The sequence below is a fragment of the Gordionus sp. m RMFG-2023 genome, chromosome 1, assembly GCF_954871325.1.
Source record: "Gordionus sp. m RMFG-2023 chromosome 1, tfGorSpeb1-WG-v2, whole genome shotgun sequence".
NCBI lineage: Eukaryota > Metazoa > Nematomorpha > Gordioida > Chordodea > Parachordodidae > Gordionus > Gordionus sp. m RMFG-2023.
The window spans coordinates 18,180,654-18,201,966 of record NC_088775.1 but is presented as its reverse complement, the minus strand read 5'-3'; the positions used below and the strand labels follow the sequence as shown (position 1 = coordinate 18,201,966).

The 21,313-nt window shown below is 26.0% G+C and overlaps 1 protein-coding gene across 2 annotated transcripts in view; it reads left to right on the top strand.

Annotated features, from left to right (window-relative positions):
• The window catches only part of LOC135931638 (uncharacterized), a 35,045-nt gene extending 14,542 nt beyond the window's left edge, over positions 1-20,503 (top strand). The window contains exons 4-10 of one of the 2 annotated variants that reach the window (XM_065468879.1): positions 3,596-3,664; positions 3,718-3,806; positions 3,878-3,920; positions 16,075-16,271; positions 17,760-17,810; positions 18,198-18,348; positions 20,316-20,503. In XM_065468879.1, coding sequence (XP_065324951.1) covers positions 3,596-3,664; positions 3,718-3,806; positions 3,878-3,920; positions 16,075-16,271; positions 17,760-17,810; positions 18,198-18,348; positions 20,316-20,479 — 764 coding nt within the window. In that variant the 3' untranslated portion in view covers positions 20,480-20,503. The remainder of the gene's footprint in view (positions 1-3,595; positions 3,665-3,717; positions 3,807-3,877; positions 3,921-16,074; positions 16,272-17,759; positions 17,811-18,197; positions 18,349-20,315) is intronic. The other variant, XM_065468880.1, reaches the window with a different exon arrangement.
• Positions 20,504-21,313: the final 810 nt, after the last annotated feature.

Below are 21,313 nucleotides of genomic sequence, written 5' to 3'. Positions count from 1 at the left end.
TCTCAATTTACCATTTGATTTCTTAACCGGTACCAACGGGGTTGCCCATACACTATATTCCACTGGAACAATAATGCCATCTCTAACCCACTGATCCAATTCTTCGTCAATTTCCTTTTTCCATTCAAAAGGAACTCGTCGACACGCTAGAAAAATGGGTGAAAATCCCTCCCTTAATTTTATATCTACTTGATAATCATTAAGACAACCTAATTTGTCTTCGAAAATTATTTCATACTTCTTCATTAAACGAGATATATTTTCACTCATTTTATGTAATTCATGAATACCAATATCAACCATTGTGGTTTCATCAATGCTAATGTTGTTTTCAACCATTAATTCCGTGGACTTTACATACCTATCAGAATTACGGGTTAAATCATTTTGTTTTACGGTTAAATCCTTCCCTTCTATTTCATGGATATTTTTTCGAGCGTTATGAGCAATATTTTGGTCTTTCGTCTTAATTAGGGCCGAACCATTATGTAGGGCAAAAATATTCCAATAATTACTGAAAGGACCTAACTGAACAGTCCAATCCCACCCCATGATGGTTTCCACATCTTTCTTTACTACCCATAAATCTAGGAAAAATGTGGTATCATGGAGAATTACGCCCAATTTAGTTTTTCCCAAAACTACTATCTCAGACCTATCAAATTGTCTGACACACATAGATTCTTTTTCGAGCTTACCCCCAGGCCAATACTTATAATAATTTCTTATAGACATTATGGAAATGCTAGCCCTTGTGTCGAACATCATGTCGATGTCCCTCGAATCAACTCTTACCGTAATTCTTGGACAAGGACAAGGTTCGACTAATCTCTCAGTCATTAAAATATCATATGTTTTAATTGACTGATCAATATTAATCTCATTTGAAACATCAGTTTCATGAGAATTCTCATTTGAACATAAATTCAACTCGGAATTTAGTGGTTCCTTAACAATATTCATATTTTTTCTTGCAATAGAACTGGGATATTTTTCCCATCTGAAAGTATTAATATTCCTTTCATTGGAATATTTAACAATACCCCTAGGATATTTCTCCCATTTAAAATCATTAGAATCTTTATTATTTTTATCATCATGAATAAAAAAATTTCGGTTATAACCACTGCTTTTACGAGAATTATATCTCATTTCAGCATGGTTATTTACTTTATTATTATTTTTCCATCCCGATCTCCTACCTACTATATGATTACATTTGCAATCATATAGTTAATTTTTGATACAGTTTATGGCTACATGTCCCGGTTTGTTACATTTAAAACATAAACGGGATTTACCATAATTCGATCGTAGAACCTCAAATTTGTTCGTGTTGGTACCAGAAATTTTTCTAACATTAGAATTTTCGAATGCCAGTTTCTTTAACGGAAAACCTTCACAAAAATTTTGTTCTTTGACCACACAGACGAAAATTTTGTTCTTTGACCACACAGGTCTCTACCTTGTGTCCCCTATACCCACAGCGGGTACATTTCAAATCCTCTAAGTCCTTCTTACGATCAGAAAAACCATTTTTTTCAACGGAAATATTTTTTCCATTTGACCCTGTCGGACCACATATTTGGCCTTTATTAATACTACTATTAACTATAACCAACTTATTTATATCTTGATACATAATCTTAATCACTTCTTTTAGTTCTTTCAATTCTTGGAGGATAATTACAGATCTCTCCACACTATCCAAACGATCATCGTTATTACTTTCCAAAGTTTCTACCATTACTGGTCTGCCGTTCTCGATTTCATTTAAAACCATATTTAAATTACTTTCCAAGACCGAAATCTTTTTCTAACAATCTGCCGACACCGAAGTGTCTATTTTCCAATTATCATATACTTTGGTCGCAACCAGAGTACATTTTCCAAACAAAAATTTTATTACAATATATATGACATACAGTATGACCAACAATAACATGGTCACTAATGCATTATTCACATCAAATTTATCAACCATTTGATACAAATCTTGATAATTAATACTCGGATACTCCGAAATTTTATTAAAGAAGCTAGGCTCACTATCAAAATTAAATATAAAGCCCATCTCATTATATGAAAAATTTATATTACTTTAAAACGGCCGTGTTAAATTTCTAAAAATTTAAACAAAAATGTGATTGCGTTGTGTTCTGAGTAGAGATACAAAATATAAAATAAAATATTTTTTACCTTAAAATACCGAATAACCCGGGAATCGAAACTATCCTGGTCACGGCACCAACTGACAAAAAAAAATAGAGCTTCAAATGTTAACTATATTGTGAGACTAAATTCTAATATAAGAATAAATTCAGAAGTACCGAATTAAAAAGCTAAATTCAGAATTATAAAATAAAATAAACACGGAACTGAAATTTGGACTTATATCTTTATTGAGTAAAATATATTCATCATCTTTATTAAGTAAAATCAAAAGCGAAAAATGTTATCATAATTCAAAAGGTTTTATGAAAATTAAAAAAGTTATCAAAATTAAAAAAGTGATCTTTTTTTTACAAAAATATAATATCTATTAATTTTAACTATATATAAACACATAGATAAACAAATATGATTGTCATGATATTATAAATGTATTATTTACGACATAGCTGACTACATTTTATACAAAGTTGTCCATTAATAAATATATTTATATAAAATTTATATTTTTTTACATTATAATATTATACAGAGCTGATTGCCCTGAATTTACTATCCACTTGATACTAATATAATTGTAACCTTCTAAAATTTTATTTAAACACAATATAAGATTATAAAACTTTCTAAAATTCGAATATAATGTTTTTATATTTTAACTCTTAATATTTTGCCGATTGTAATAATTTTCTTACAATAAAAACTGCCCAATAATTCGCTTATATAAGGTAATTTTAATATTTAATAATATTTCATATAATTTTTTTCCCCCTTTGACTATGCAGAGCACATAAATTTACAAAAAAATTTATAACATTTTTTATAAATTAATCATATTTAAAAAATTTTTTTATAAAATAATCATATTCTTTATATAAAATTTTTTATAAAATAATTCTCTATAAAATACATTCTCTGTAAAATCATTCTCTATAAAAACATTCTCTGTAAAATCATTCTCTCTAAAATCATTCTCTGTAAACGACATTCTCTATAATTGTTTTCTCTATAAAATAATACTCTATAAAAGACTTTCTCTATAATTGTCTATAAGTGCATTCTCTATTATTGTTTTCTCTATAAAGGTTTCTCTGTAATGACGTGGAACCGGCATCAGCCCATTCAACTAACCGGTGCTGATTTTGATTCAAAAAAAGATATTCCTTGAATATAGGCTTGGTTTGTCACAATCTTGCCTATTTTTATTGTTCTACATTTCAAAAAATTTCGATTAAATAAATTTATAAAAATGAAACATTGCCCTTATTCTTTACCCCTACCTACATTGAAAAGGCACAATAAACTATGGTATATATAAAATATTTATCAGTTTTTTAATAAACATATTTATTTATTTTTAAACAAGTTCTATACTTTAAAATTCAAAAAATTCATGTTTTATTTTATTTTTTTCAATTTAAAGGAGTACTCTTATTTGGTAATCCTGGGTGTGGTAAAACTTTGATCACCAAAGCTATAGCAAATGAAATAGGTTATATTCTAATTAATACGTGCTAAAATAATGTTTAAATAAACAAAATACAGGCTGTCCAATCATTATATTGGATTTTTCTGTCATTTTGGATAAATGGTACGGTGAAAGTGAAAAATTAGTCAAAGCTCTATTTTCCTTGGTAAGGTATCTTTTATCATGAAATATAATATTCAACCTTTTTTTTATTGATTTTAAAAAATTATACAATAGGCAGAAAAAATTCAACCATGCATTATCTTCATAGATGAAATAGGTATAATATCTAATGCTAAATTATAGATAAAATAAGATATTATAACTGACTTAAGAAGAATGATAAATTTATATATTTTTTAAATTTATATTCACTTTAGAACAATACCTGGATGGTCGAACCGCGAAATCCGAAATAGATCTTAACATAAAAAATTATAAACGGAGAAACCCGAAAAATTATAAATATTTTCATACCGGTTTAAGCCGGTTGATAACGCATAAGATCTTAAAAGATTTTTTTGAGAATGCTCAAATAGAACTAAAGGTCGAAATCTTTTGTGATTTTTATGCATAAAAAATCTTTCTTGAAATCATCCGATTTTTATAAAAAAAGAATCTTTAAAATTTAACTTTTGAGATTTTTTTTCAAACTCCGCTTCAAATTATATTTATTTATTCTAAATAGCATAATTTAAATTTTTTTTAAAAAAATGTCATTTATATGTGTATTTGTTATATACATTTGATTTTTTTTTCGGTAACTCACTGAAACTCGGGGAAATTTTTAATATTATTTTTAAAAAAATAATAAAATGCTATTGTCTGGATATTGGTGAAAATTTTTTGATGTAATAATAATTCAAAGTTTCATTGCTCAAAAGTTATAAGAATTACAAACTTTTTTCATTCAATTTGGCGTCATTTTAGATTTTTTTAAAATATTTTTTTTTAATTCCTAAAAACTTGAAGAAAATCTTCCACTAATATTCTTATTTTGTTAATATTAAAAATATGTGAAATTTAAAAATTAATTAAATTTTTAAATGATATAATTTTATATATAAGTATTTATGTTCTTCCTTAAAATTGTATCAGGCGCGTACGCAGCGGGGGGGGGGGACAGGGGGACAAATCCCCCCCCCCCAAAGCCAAAAAATGCAGATGCCGGATTATATTTTTCAAAAATATTATTGTTAATATTAATTTATATTTGTTAATATTTATTCTTATCTCATATATACATATATATATATATATATTTAATTACATTTATTTATCACATTCATCTACTAAGTTATTTTATCAATCAATTTCGATTTCAAGTTTTCTTTGGCGTAATTTACCTATTATTTTCAAATTTTAGTGGCGTAATATTTATCTAAATTTCTAATAAAATAATAATTATCTCTGAAACTCCTTGTCCAACAGGGAGAAAAAAATTGCAAGCTTGTCCAAAGAGATCGAGTCTCCGCCACAGTAACAGCTATTTTGGAGTTAGAAGAGCTGATTATTAATGCTATTACTGAAATATCACAATGGCTTGAAAGAAATATTTCCTCAGAAGCAAGAAAATTATTGGATTCAATACTTATTCCAAATTTTTTTTCTCATTAGAATGTATTATTTAATTATACAACTATTTTATGTAATACTTTTCAAAAACATAACATTGACTTGATTAAGAAGATGAGAATAGCGGAGAGCATTTTATTAGAACTCAAGGAAATAGAGCTAGTGTTGTTGAAGAATTTCATATTTTATATGTTATTGTTGAGTCAAAAGTAGAGCTATACGTGTTAAATATTTGTCCCCCTCGACTTGCAGCAAGCAAGCTCATCATCAAAACATTAATATAGGATCAGTAGAAGAGTATTATAAAACAAATGTCCCCTCTCCCAACCTTTTTCATATGGTGATAGAAAAAAAATATAAATATTTGTTATATTTTTATCATGAAGATGTTAAAATATCTTATGATGCCTTATTAGCTGAATAACTATGATTAAAAGATTAACTATGGTTGATACAGTCCCAAAAAATGCTATGGATGCTTTTTATTTCAAACACATTTTAGATTATACTCCCAATTATTAAAATGGTTATATATATATTAGCAGCTCTTTAGTAAACTAATGAGAGAACATTCACTTTTTTAAGAAGAATAACAGAGCCTTGCAGAGGTACCATTTGCAGGACCAGGCCCAGATTTTTTTTAAAAATTTTTTCCGGCCCAGGTTTTTTTTAAAAAAATTTTCAGGCCCGGCCCGGCTAGTTCAGCCCGAATTTTTTAAAATAAATTATATTTATTTTTGATATTTATAGCTAATAATGGCGATTTCAAATATTTGGTTTTAAAATATACAACTCGGCTCGGATATATTTTCTTAAAAAATTTTCAGCCCAGCCCGGGTGTTTTTTTAAAAAAAAATTACGAGCCCGGCCCGGGTATATTTAAAAAAATTAAAATTCGGGGGCCGGGCCTGCAAGTCTGTGAAAAACATACCTATGAAATACAACATCTGAAAGTAGATTGAATGATTTGGATCTTTTGAATATTCATAGACATTTAACGCCAAGCAAGGATTGATAATTGAAAAATTAGCTCAAAACATACAAAATACAATTATTCATAAGAAACTTTTGTGTATTAATTTATATTTACAACATTTAAATTTTTTATACTTTATATATTTTAAAAGCTCAAAAAATTCAAATTTCAATTTTGGGTCATTTAAGTGATTCATATCGTGAGTTATATTCACTTTATATTTTATGATTCACATTTAAATGCCGGTTTATATATATAATTTTTTTAATTCACATTAGTTTAAAATTGTGTATTAGAAAAGTTATTAATCCTAATAAATTTATGCTTATTATTTTTAATTAAAAATATTATTTCTTAAAAAAATTTATTATCCCCCCCCAGACCAAATTCCTGCGTACGCGCCTGAATTGTATATATTTATTTAATGTCAGTTTATATATTATATTTATTCAAATAAATTGCTTAATTATCTGGTATTTTATTTAATAGTCCTAACTTAGTAGCATCCAATATAGCACACACCTTTTTAAATAATATAATCTATTCTTAATGTGAAATTAAAGAATTGTGAAAATTTTCACTAAAAAAAATTATAGTCCTAGTAGCATTTAATATTAGCAGCCTTTTCCATTCTTAATATAAAATTAAAGAATTGTGGAAAACTTTCACAAGAAAAAAATATGAAATTCTTAAAACTTTTGAGTAATGAAGCTTTGAATTATTATTAAATTAAAAAATATGCACCAATATCCAGTCAATCGCGTATTTATTTTTTTTTAAATATTTTTAAAGAAAAATAATATTAAAAATTTCCCCGAGATTCAGTGAGTTACCGATTTTTCTTATTCATGTATAATTCTTTAATTATATTTGGTTATTTTTTTTGTTGAAGTCTTTAAAATATTTTTTTATCAGATTACTCATGGGCCAATTTAAAATATGTTAAGATTAATTTTTAGAAAGAAATCGAAAATAGTCAATATGATTTTTTAAAAACCGGAACTAACCAATATGTATTTTGAAAGTCGGAACTAATCTATACAAATGTGTTTACAAAATTACCTAACTAAAATAAACGATTTTAAACTAAAAACCAAAGTGGAGCCTAGCCATTTTAAGTAAGGATCCGAAACCCTGAACCACATTAGATTATTATTATTTTAAATAAATTTCTATGCCTAATAAATACTTATTCAATTTTTCTCCCCTAAGAAAATCTGCTTAAATTAAACGCATTTTTTTTATCAAGTTTAATTAATCACGAATTACTTGATCATAAATCCCATAGAAATTTTAATTATCCTCTTATTTTAACAAAAAAAGAAGAGAAAACATCATTTCCCCCACAAATGAGGGGGGAGGGCTAATAATGATCAACTGGAAGGAAGAGTTGAAGTTATAATCTATATTTTTTCCTATGACTTGAACAACTTTTTCCACTATTAAAGGATTATCTAAAACTATCTCCAGATTATTTAAGTTTTTTCTATCCTTGTTTTTAAATGAAGTGCTTAATTTTCACCCCAATTTTCCAATCTTCTAAATCATTTCACCTTATACATACCACCATCATGAACATAATTATTTTAATGTTAATATTGATCTAACATAAATAGCCACCAAACACCATCACCTCCTCTTTAGACATTTAACTTGTAACTCACAGATTTTTTTTTTACTTCCAACATTTTCCCCCATATCTTACTATAGCATGCTTTATGGGATAAAGTTTTTTATAGGGATGTGCCAATCCATTAATTTTTCACCGATCCTATCCGATATTACTAAAAAAACCTATCCGATACCAATCCGATATTTCTATTAAGTTTTATACCAGCTATCTTTGAACCAATATCATAAAAATATTAATATTTTCTGTTACAAAAAAATCAACCAACTTTCATCAATTTAAGTGTATTTTTTTATTCTCCAAAAGTTATTTATCTTATATAAAATATTTACATTGTTTATGGGTGAATGTGTAGTGTTGTTGAACTCGATTTTGCCGATTTATAAAAAGAACTGAATCAAGATTTTAGTCAAAATATTATTTTCTAAGCCTCGAAATTCTTTTTGCCATATGTGGGGAAAATAAATAAACTTGAGTAATTTACTTTTGGCCCAAATCTTGACTTAATCATTTTTGAAAATTGGCTAAATCGAGCCTACTTGAAAACGCTAAATATCGGTGCCGATCCGATATTTATAGCTGCACAGCCCTAGTTTTCTAACTTGTATACTGTTGTATTGTACACTTTTTTAATGTATATTTTATTTGATAAAGTGATTTATTTTAACAGATGTATTAATTTTTATGTAAATGACTGATGATATTTATCAGAGACCTGCAGAGGTACCATTTGCACGGCCCGGCCCGGTTTTAAAATTTTTAGGCCCGGCCCGGATATTTTAAAAAAAAATTTTTACGGCCCGGCCCGAATTAAAAAATTTAAGGCCCGGCCCGGCCCTGATATTTTTTAAAAATTTTTTTACGGCCCGGCCCTGATATTTTTTTAAAAATTTTTTTACGGCCCGGCCCGGAATTTAAAATTTAAGGCCCGGCCCGGATATAAGTATATTTCATATTTTATTCAGATAATTAATTACAAATTGATACTATAAAAAATTTGTGCAAATAATATTTTTGAATATAAAAGATTCTATTTGTGATTTTTAATTTTTATTTAAAAAATACATGTAAAAAGCTAATATTTTGAGAATATTATATTAAATTTATAAAAATTATAAAACTGTTATTTATAAAAATGGATATTTTGAGCATATACTATATTTTATATTGCATTTATAAAAATAAAACTAATATTCATAAAAATGGTAATAATATTTTATTTTTGAGCATATACTATATTTTATATTGCATTTAAAAATAATAAAACTAATATATAATTTATAAAAATGGAAAATATTTTGAGAATATAATATATTGTATTTAATTTACTATTTAATTTATAAAGTAAAAATAAATCGCTATTTAAAAAAATGCATGTATAATAAATAGTATTTTGAAAATATAATCAAATTGCATAATATTAATATAATTTATTTTATAATATAAATTTTTAACAAAAGAAGATAATTGTATTATATAATATATTGTAAAAAAAAATAATAAAAAACTTTCATAGCTCAAGGTAAAATATAATAAATGCAATAAATATTTGACAGTTTGCAAAGTAAAAACCAGCATGATTGACGAAACCCTATACTCAGGCGCGTACGCAGCGGGGGGGGGGGACAGGGGGACAAATCCCCCCCAAAGCCAAAAAATGCAGATGCCGGATATATTTTTCAAAAATATTATTTTCTATATATTAATATTATTTTTATAATCTTTATTCATATATCTTTCATTCAAATATATATTTAATTACATTTATTTATAACAATCATTTACTAAGTTATTTTATCAATTAATTTCAATTTCAAGTTTTCCTTAGATGGTTATGGCTAGCATACTCTATCCGTGACAATGGAGCTTATTGTAAGATATGTGTCCTGTTTGGTCCAAGATATGCTGGAAGAAATTTGGTTAAGCTTAACATTATTAACGCTCTTACCGAAATATCACAATGGTCTGAGAGAGATATTTCTACAGAGGCTAGCAAATTATTAGATTCCATACTTATACCAAATTTTTTTTTCTCATTACAATGTATTAATAAATTATTTAATTATATTACAATTTTATGCAATACTTTTCAAAAACCCGATATTGACTTGATTGAGATGATGAGAATAGCAGAGACTATTTTAATAGAACTCAATGAAATTAGAGCTAATGTTGATGACGAATTTCATATTTTATATGTTATTGTTGAGTCAAAAGCACAACAATATGAGTTTAATATTTGTCTCCCTCGACTTGCAGCAAGGCAAGCTCATCGTCCAAACATTAATATCGGGTCAGTCGAAGAACATTATAAAATAAATCTCTTTATCCCTCTTTTAGATATATTTATAACACAAATAAACGAACGGTTTTTAATTCATAGGACAGCACTTAGCAATCTGCAGATATTATTACCACAAAAATCCTCCCAACCTTTTTCAGATGGTGATAGAAATAAAATAAAATATTTGGCAAATTTTTATCATGGATATTAAAGTATCTTATTATGCCTTATTGGCTGAATGCCAACTATGTTATAAAAGATTAACCATAGTTGATATAGTCCTAAAAAATACTATTGATGCTTTGCATCAATTCAAACATATTTTAGATTATTTTCCTAATATATTAAAATTATTTTATATATTAGCAACTATTCCCATTAGTACTGCAACTAATGAGAGAACCTTCTCTTCTTTGAGAAGAATAAAAACCTACCTAAGAAGTACAACTTCTGAAAGTAGATTGAATGGTTTGGCCCTATTGAATATTCATAGGCATTTGACGCCAAGCTCGGATGAGATAATTGAAAAATTAGCTCTATCCCAACGAAGATTGGATTTTACCTTATAAATATATTATATGCTTTTAAAAATTTTTGTGCAATTTTATAATTTTAATATATTAGGAAAATAATCTAAAATATGTTTGAATTGATGCAAAGCATCTATAGCATTTTGTTGGGGTCCAAAAAAAGTTGGGAGCAGTTCTAAGTGCTGTCCTATGAATTATAAATAGTTCATTCACAAAATACAATTTTACCTAATAAACTTATGTAAATTTATATTTACAACATTTATATTTTTTATACTTTATATATAAATTTTAAAGGCTCAAAATATTTCTATTTTGTATCATTTATTTTATAGTTATTCATATGCCGCCGGTTATATTCACTTAATATTTTTTAATTCACATTTATTTTAAAGTTTTTTATATGCCGGTTTATAAATTTTAAAGTTTTTTATATACCGGTTTATATGTTTTAAAGTTTTTCATATGCCGGTTTATATATTTAATTTTTATAATTCACATTAATTTAAAATTGTGTATTAGAAATAGTTATTAGTCCTAATAGATTTATGCTTCAGAATTTTAAATAACAAAAATTTATTTTAAAAAAATTTTAATTGTCCCCCCCCCCACAGCAAATTCCTGCGTACGCGCCTGCCTATACTCAAGAAAGATATTAAAAATTCACTAATTATCATGAAGAAAGAGAAGCATATCTACCTTTTCAGGTTGAAGATTACTTCTTCTTTCTTCAAGAATTCTTCCAGTAGTGGAAAAATTCCGCTCACAGCTTGCACTTGAAGCAGGAATAGCCAATACCCGTTTTGCCAATTTTGCTAAAATTGGGAATTCGCTTTGATGAGAAGCCCACCACTATAACAAATTATCCACCTTAAATGTTTCATCTATTTTTTTATTTTTTTATTTATGTAATTATAATATTCATCATCGGGTATTGACATATTACCAGAATTACCATCGCCCCATTTGTCATAAAACGATTCAGTTTGTTTAACAACAGTCGTAATTTGACTGATCGATGGTATTTCATTTACTTCCTGAGCCTCTTGTGATTTAATATAATCTTTTATATAGTTTTCCGTCATCTTGCGATCTGTCCCTGACAACATACGTAATTGTTTGAATTTGGGACAGAGAAAAAGAGAAATAAAATGATACTTGTGTAAAACAAATTTTTCAATTAAAAAATGCTTTATATTAAGTAATATCAATTTTATTTCTCTTTTTTCGCTTTGAAAGGTATTACAAACTTCAAGAAGTTCATAATACCATATTACCACTTTAAAAAGAGTACAAGAGTCCGACTGTAACTCAACAATAGCTCTGTTAAAATTCTCAAGAATGTTGACTATATCCTGAAGGATCGGAAAGTCTATAATATAATACTTTTCCGATCCCCCATGTTCTAGAAGAACTTTTTTAATTTCTTCATTTTGAGAATAAACAGAATTGAGCATATTGTATTTAGAGTTCCAGCGGACTTCTATATCTTGATAAAGGGCTTTTAAATGCTGGCATTTATTACTTTGTTTTAAATGCCCCACTAATATTTTAGTATTATCTATTGTTGATTTTATTAATGGGGCATTACTTTCCAAATATTTGGAGTTAAAGGAATTTCTTAAAATTGTATTTAATAAATGACAAGAACAATTTAATCGTTCATTTAACTCCAATGCTTTTATAATATTTTTACCTTGGTCTGTAACAAAAATTATATTAATAAAATCGTTATTGTTAAAACTAAAATTATGAAAATTTTTTAATAGTTCATCCTTAACTACTTGGCTAGTCTTAGACACTTCTTTAAATTTAGCGGTAAATAGGTTTCTCTTCACTAACTTCCAGTCATCTGATATATAGTGCATGTTAACTGTTATAAACGAGTTCTTTTTATGGTCATCGCACCATATATCAGTGAAAGCAGCCATAAATCGATTCTTGATTACTCGGGCAATAGTATCAACCAAAATGGTTCTTATTTTATTACATTTTTCTTTAAGGTGGCGTGATAGAGTGGTGGGATGTGAAATTAATGAGTTGATATCTATTTTACCATATGTTGCCCCAACATCGACTAGCCTGGCTGAATTCAAGAAACCCATTCCCAGCTATCATTTCGAAAGGTCTAATATCTTTTGCGCAAAGTGTTAAGGAATGATCTATAAATTTTTGTTTTAAATATTTCATATTACATTTATAAGTGGGTTTTTCAGGTGTAAAAAAAAATTATTAATTTTCATGGATTTACCATCACATTTATGTCTTTTTAAATGTGATGTACCATGATTATAATTATAAGATAATAAATTTGAACAATTTATACATTGCACATAGCCAATATTTTTTTTATTATTATTATCTATGATTATTTTATATTTAGTCCAAATATCAGATTTTAAAGTATTATTAGTATTTTTAAAAGAATAAATATTATTTTTAATTTTGTCAATTATATCATTAGTGTTTTGTGCCATGATATTCCTTTTATTGATTGTTTTGGAAATATTCTAAAAATTTAGATATGAATTATAAGATTTATATTTAATATTAATTTTTACTTTAGCTTCTTGAATGCTTAAAATTGATTGAGTATCACTAATTCTAATGATAATAAATATTAATTAATTATTTATATCTTACATTGATTATAAATATCTAATATCAATATTTATTAAATAATGTAGTTTGAAATTATTATATTTATTTATTATAATAAATTTAAACTGAATATTATAGTTATAAGAAAAAGTATGTTATTAAAATTTTATATTATTTACAAAAAGATTCAATCTAATTTGAAATAGATTTTATAAACTAATATATGAAGCTAAAAAATATCAATGTACATTTTTATTTTAAGAGAATAATTCAAATTTTGAAATCATTTATTCTGAAAATTTTATCAATGTTTAAATTTAATTTTACAGTAAGATAAAATTATTAGCAAAATAGAATTTTTTATTACTTAAATCTGTTTATGGGATATATCCACTTCTAAACTATTCTTCTAACACAACTGTTCTAAGTCTAACTTCTAAGTAAGTAATTTAAAATGGAGTTTTCCGGTATCTTTCAGGAAATTAATAATTAGATCGATCTGTGGGTGTTAGGTAGTGTTAACCATCACCTAATATTATATTAATCATAACTATAATATAATATAATCTTATAACCAATAACTCATAATGTAAAATTTTTTATAAAAAATATTAAGGCCCGGCCCGGATATATTTTAAAAAAATTTTTTAGGCCCGGCCCGGATATGTTTAAAAAAAATTTTTTTAGGCCCGGCCCGGGTATGTTTAAAAAAATTTTTTAGGCCCGGCCCGGGTATATTTAAAAAATTTAAAATACGGTCAGGGCCGGGCCGGGCTTGCAGGTCTTTGATATTTATTACATTAACGAAATTGTAAAAATCACTTTTTTCATTTTATATAAACTTTTGATTTAATTTAATTTTATAATAATAAAAAAAATTAAAGAGAAAGTTAACAAAATTTTATCTCAGAGTATCGCCATCAGAGGCGATACTCTTATTCCAATAAAATATATACGCTAAATTAAATAAAATCAATTTATGAAGGTTTATTCTTTTTATTTGATAAATATGAAAATGGTGCCGTGTAAAGCAAATGTTCCATAAGGGTTATTGCAGTCACAATTCGCAATTTTATTACCACTATATTATCAATTGGCGAAATTATCACTCTTTCAGGTGCAGTATATTCTCATTTGTATTCGACTTTATAAAGGTAAAATAAAAACACAAATATTCAAAATTGGGAATTAATATATTATAAAGTAAAATAAAAAATGAATATTCCAAAATTGGAAATTAATATATTATAAAGGTAAAATAAAGACACAAATATTCAAAATTGGGAATTAATATATTATAAAGGTAAAATAAAAAGATGAATATTCCAAAATTGGAAATTAATATATTATAAAGGTAAAATAAAACACAAATATTCAAAATTGGGAATTAATATATTATAAAGGTAAAATAAAAAAGATGAATATTCCAAAATTGGAAATTAATATATTATAAAGGTAAAATAAAAAAAGATTAATATTTCAAAATTGGAAATTATTATATTATAAAGGTAAAATAAAAAAAAGATAAATATTTCAAAATTGGGAATTAGTTATTAAGATAAAATAAAATATTAAAAAAAGGGACTTTCATAAAGGATCTTATTCGATATTTGTTTTGTTGGGAGGAGGTTTTCAAGTGAATATTATTATTAAAGTAATAAAGTGAATATTATTATTAAAGTAATAGCGGAATAAAATATATGCATCAAATTATTCGAAATCTTTACCTAACCTTCTATATTATCTATGACATTATTCATTGGTATTCTTTCAAAGAAATGAAATTCCTATAAAAACCATTTTTTAGTAAAGATATTGTATACGTTATGTTTACTTCGTAAAAAAAAATTAAATCCTTATATAAAATTATTCAAGAATATAAGGAAATTATTCCAGGATATTCAAATAATATTTGCGAAATCATATTCGAAATTACATTAAATGATTTACCGATAATAATGGGGAGATGTGTATGAAAATTTTGAGTATAAATTGTTTACATTATATTCTGTATTCGAATTGGAGAAAATTATGATGAAATATTTAAAAAAATATATTCTATTCTTTATGCAAATTGGGGAAATATAAATTTACGGTATTACAGAGAAATTGTAGCCGGAGAAATTATATAATATTTTTATTCTTATTCGTAAGACGACTAAAACGGCGTCCTCCTTTGGAAAAAAAAACCGCATTTCTTTATTCTTATTCGTGAGACGAATCAAACGGCGTCCTCCTATGGACATAAAGCCGCATTTCTTAATTCTTTATATAAAGTCGATCAAGATAATTTATTTTCGGCGAAAATTTTATAGACACCAAAATAAGCAGAATGTTTAAATATATAGTTTGGAGTAAATGAAAAACGTCAGATGTGTATTTATATTTCGTATATTGTTGGTCATATATTTTCAATCACCCCTAACACTTGGGTTTAGTAATGGGTGGCATGTTGTATTGTACACTTTTTTAATGTATATTTTATTTGATAAAGTGATTTATTTTAACAGATGTATTAATTTTTATGTGAATGACTGATGATATTTATTACATTAACGAAATTGTAAAAATCACTTTTTTCATTTTATATAAACTTTTGATTTAATTTAATTTTATAATAATAAAAAAAATATAAAGAGAAAGTTAACAAAATTTTATCTCAGAGTATCGCCATCAGAGGCGATACTCTTATTCCAATAAAATATATACGCTAAATTAAATAAAATCAATTTATGAAGGTTTATTCTTTTTATTTGATAAATATGAAAAATACCTTGTTGATCAATGTATATGTTTATATAATTTTATAAAATTTTTTAAAAAAATTAACAAAAAAAGACTGTATATTAAGTACACGCAATTCCAACGATCACGAAGTATCTACCCGTTTAAAATCTATATTCCTTACACAAATGGACGGGTTCATGTCCGTCAAAAACTCCAGAGTTTTAGTCATCGGTGCAACAAACAGAATAGATATATTAGATCAAGCTATCCTAAGAAGATTACCCGATAGATTTTTCGTTCCCTTACCCGTAACATAGTCTTTATAATGATTATCTAAACCTTCCATACAGATGGAGTCCGGCCCGTCCGAATTAAGTTTAACAAACCCTCCATTCTTTATCCCCAGTGCCCCTCTCCTAAAAAGAAGATTGAGACGGACGGACCGTTGACGATAACTAACATCTAGGTATTATCATGTGAAAATTGTAAGGTATTCATATATCGATTGAAATTTTTAATATTTCATCGACAAACACTGATATTTTTTGTCTATTCTCAAATTGCACCAGGAAAGTTTAAATACAATACTTACTACAGAGTTAGTACTATTAGATATCGGTTCAAACCGCCCTATGAGTAGTGAACAAATCTTGATTTGGGTCGATTTTTAAAAACGACACCATTAAGATTTTAACCAGAATAATATTATGTAAGCCTTAAGATTTAGCTCATAGATGGTAGAAAGGGTTGGCTTTATTTTCTAAATCTCGAGACTTACTTAATATTATTTTGGCTAAAATCGAACTGAATCAGGCTTTTTAGCAACCCTACCCATGAGGATGTTTAAAAAATTCATATCTTGGCCCATATAAAAAATTTACCCACACTCTAGGCCTTCAGGTATGCCCTACTCTCTGAATACTATGCATAATAAGCTTGTTAACAAGGATTTTTGGAGGATCATAAATTTAAAACTTTGAAACCAATGTTCATTATCAATTATATGATTGCTCAAGACCCTATTCTTTTAAAATGTAATGTATATGACAAGTATGAATTAAGTTGTATAAATTCTTAGATTCACTATTTTCAGGGAGGGGATTGCCTAAAGATGGCGAAGTTGATAATATAATAAGTAGGGAGGAAATTTTTCGGAGAAAAACAAACGTTATTTTTTTAAAAAATTTGTTTTATTACTTACAATTAATATTTTATTGTAAATTTTTTATTTTCATAATCATTTAACTAAAATTTTAAAATACAATAAATTTAACAATACAAATAATAGGCAATCCAGCATTCATCAACATTCTTTCATTAAAAATAAATTGAATTTTTGTGAACATGATTGTAGGGGGTCGGATGTTAGACGTAAAATATCTTTTCTGCTCGAGCATCATTCCTACACGGTTTCTTTTATGATCTAGTCTGCTACTACTTGTAGAAGAAATGTGTTTTGAGCATTTCAATATTTCTCTTTTTCTCCAGCAATAAATAGTTGTATACATGATGAGATTTGTATCGTGGCATATTTTAATTTAAAGAGTAAAGAATTAAATATTAAAGTAACTGATATATTTGTTATTTTAGAATAAAATTAATTAAATTTTAGATATAGAAATAATTTCTAATTTTTAAAAATAATTTTCACGTTTTTTATTGTTGAAAAATACTTCTTTTTTTCCTTTTTTCCCATCCCTAGTAATAATATGCAATCAACTAAGAATCATAAAATAAATTTATTCCTTATTAATTTTGTGAATTAATATTTGTTTTTAAAAAATAATAATAATTAGGATGAAGAACAAAGGTGTCAAATTTTGTCCCTATTTTTGAAAGATATACCAGTAAATAATTTTGAGTTATAAAATTTTCCATAAATTATAATTTGTTCTTATACTAACTTAAATATTTATTAAACTATACCCAATGGCATTAATATTAACACAGACGGACGAATCGTATTAAAAGTGTACATATATTGAAATCAGCTGTAATAAATATCACTGGGTCTAGTTTAACGCCATTAAAAGTCAATTTCGTTAAATGCCTTTCAATGTATGTATATTTTTTAAATGCATTTTAGTGAATAAATTATTAATCTAGCTTAATATTTGATGTCATTGCCTACATCACATTTATCCCTACGATTTCGATATTATATCAGTTTATGATAATAATTATACTTTTTCTAAATATGAATTTTACTATTAAACTTCACAATTATTACCCAGTTAAACACAGACATAAATTTGAGGAACATATCTCAGCTAACTAACAATTACACAGGTAGCGATTTAAAAGAATTATGCCGGTCAGCCCTTTCATTGCGTTTATTCAAATCGAACCCACGTTTACATAATAATTTTGAGGATGAAACCAAAGGTGTGATTTATTTTAAAAATAATTTTAAACCGATATTTATATTTATGATGTCGTATGTCCACACAATTAAAGTATATTAATGATTGTCATAATTTAGTTGAATAAGCTTATATCTTCTAGGACTTAATATTAGTGCCAGGGATCAACCGAAACGAATATCGGTACAGTTTAAGTTCGGATAAAAATAACGGTTCGGTTTGGTTCAAACCTCAAAAACCGGTTTGATCACTTTTGCATTCAAACCTACATTCGAATTATGTATAGGGAAGAATTTTTTTTATTTCATAAATAAAAACACCATAAAACCTTCATTTTTATTAAATGCACATTTTAAAATAATATTTAATTTATAAATATAACAAATAAATATCAATGATTAATTTTAATGAACAATTACTTAAAATTTTTTTATGAAGCCACATTCAAAAGTCGTCTCACTCAAATTACATCTATAAGGAGATAGTATAAATTTAATTGTTGAAAAACATCTTCCCACACTAATTTGGATAGCTGGCACTGTCAGTATGATATCAGATTTGATGTATCATTTATAATACTATATGTGAATAATTTATATATTGGATTTAATTTTTCTCTAGGCATTATAATTTATAAGCTTAAAATATTTAAAAAATGTTGTAAAATGGCAATATACTAAAGTTTATAAAAATTATGACTGACACTTTTAAAACAATTCGAATATAATTAAAATTTTTGCAATATTCTAATAATAACATGCACATTATTTTATAAGCATAAAATTGTGAGATTCGAACCTCTTCATAGGTAATTTAGCGGTTCGGTTCAGGTTTAGGTTCGATAAAAAATACCAGTTTTAGCGGTTTAATAGTTCGGGTTCGGGTTGGATCCCTGATTAGGGATGTAGTGTAACGTCGATGAAATTAATGTCGTTACTACCTTTTAATCCTTTTTTAGGGTGAAAGGAACGCCATTCATTGCTTGATTCATAACGTAACTATAACGCCTTTTTTTGTAACTGTAACCCAAAATATTACGTTACTTTAAATTTTTTGTTAAAAATATGGAAAAATATATTTTAGAATATATTATATTTTTAATTTTATAAATAATTTAAGCCAAGTTTTTAATTCAGATCAACGACCAAGTTTTTCATTTTATTTTATATATTACATTTTTGTTGTTGAATTTTATACAGTCAAGATTGTTGTTTTAATTAATATTGAATCTCTAAAGGCATGTTACTTTATATTCACTAATTTTATAATTTAGTTTATAAATAATATATATCAATAGTACTTATTTCTTCAGATAAAGATGATTTAATTCTGCCTTGGCCCCAGTATGAAACTTTTTTTTACATGAATAAAGAAAGTTAAGGGCATTATATCTACATTTTGTAAGTGTAGATTGAAAATTAGATTTGTTTTATTTTAAATAACGCACCTACCAGATTAACTTCTGATAAAGATATAAAAAGAATTTCAATAAAGATCTGAATGAAGTACTTGTGATGATAATCTTAATATTTTGAAAATAAAGGTCATTCTTTAAATATTTTAAATAAATTCCCCCAATTAAATTTTTAATATTTCAACTCTCCCATTATTTGCACCAAACGCGTGTTTAGCACTAAGCGCTTTTGTTTATCTTATAATAATTTTAAAATAAATTGTTAAAAATAAATAAAAAATGATTGCAAGAAGATCTTATCTTATAATATATTGTTTTTGTATAATTTTATTTTTATATCAAGTACAAGTAACGCGTTAATTTTTTCGAATAGCAAGTAACGCGTTTTTTTTTCACAAGGTAACAGTAATGCGTTCCTTTTTTTCAAACTAATGAATAACATGTTCCTTGTAAAGTTTATAGCACTACTTAATATGCTTATAATTTGAAAATGGGAAACCAAAATTATAATTGATTATGATTTTTTATCTTATATTAATTATCTCTTGTTCATTGTATTATTAATATATCGATAGATGAAGCCTTTTCTGCTTGCAAACTAGTCAAAGATTCCGTCCTAGACGATTATATTACAGACGTTACATTAAGACATATCGATTTTCTAGAAACGCTATCACCTTCGATCGTTCAAAGTTATAAGTCTCCAGTTATAATAAATGAAAAATATGATTTGCATTAAATTGAATCAAAGATTAAGTAAATAAAAAATGATCTATACTATCTTTTATATATTACATATATATATTAGTTTATTTTATTACATTTAAAATAATATTGTATGACAATATAAATCATATTTTTAAAATGATGTATAAGATTAGCAAATATATTAAATAAATATTTTATTTTAACATAGAAAATTATAAATATTTAAATGTTTTTTTATTATATAATTATGGCTTTATACATTATTGTACATGTAATTCTAATTATGAATAATGTTTTAATAAAAATTCACATTCATTTATAAAATTATGATATTTAATGAATTATAAAATAATTTTAAAGCTTATTTTTATATTCCAAATAAGAATAGATATAAGTAGAAAGATGGATTCGATAAATATCACAAGAAAGCCAAAGTGGTATATATATTGATTAAAGATTACTTAAGTGTTTGAGTATTAAATAGGTGGGGATGTAAATAATCGAGAGAAATTGCGAAAATACCAAGCATCATTTATCGAAATACAATTTGACAAAATGAGCATTTATTTTTTTAGTTCTAATTTTTACTAAATTCTCCCATCCATGGCTTATTTCCTCATTTACCATAACTAGTTACATAGAAGGCATGTGATGAGGTGAGAGTTTGCGTTATTAAATTTAAAAGCTTAAAATTAAACAAGGGGCACCACATTGAAGATTCTACAGGATGTATTAGTAACTTTACGAAATAAATTTAGACCTTATACAGGAACTTGAGCGTCGTCACCCATCAAACTACTTTTGCTATGTATTCAATAAGGTTTTACCCAGAGTTTGAAAACTGATGCCTGGAAACCTAGGAATC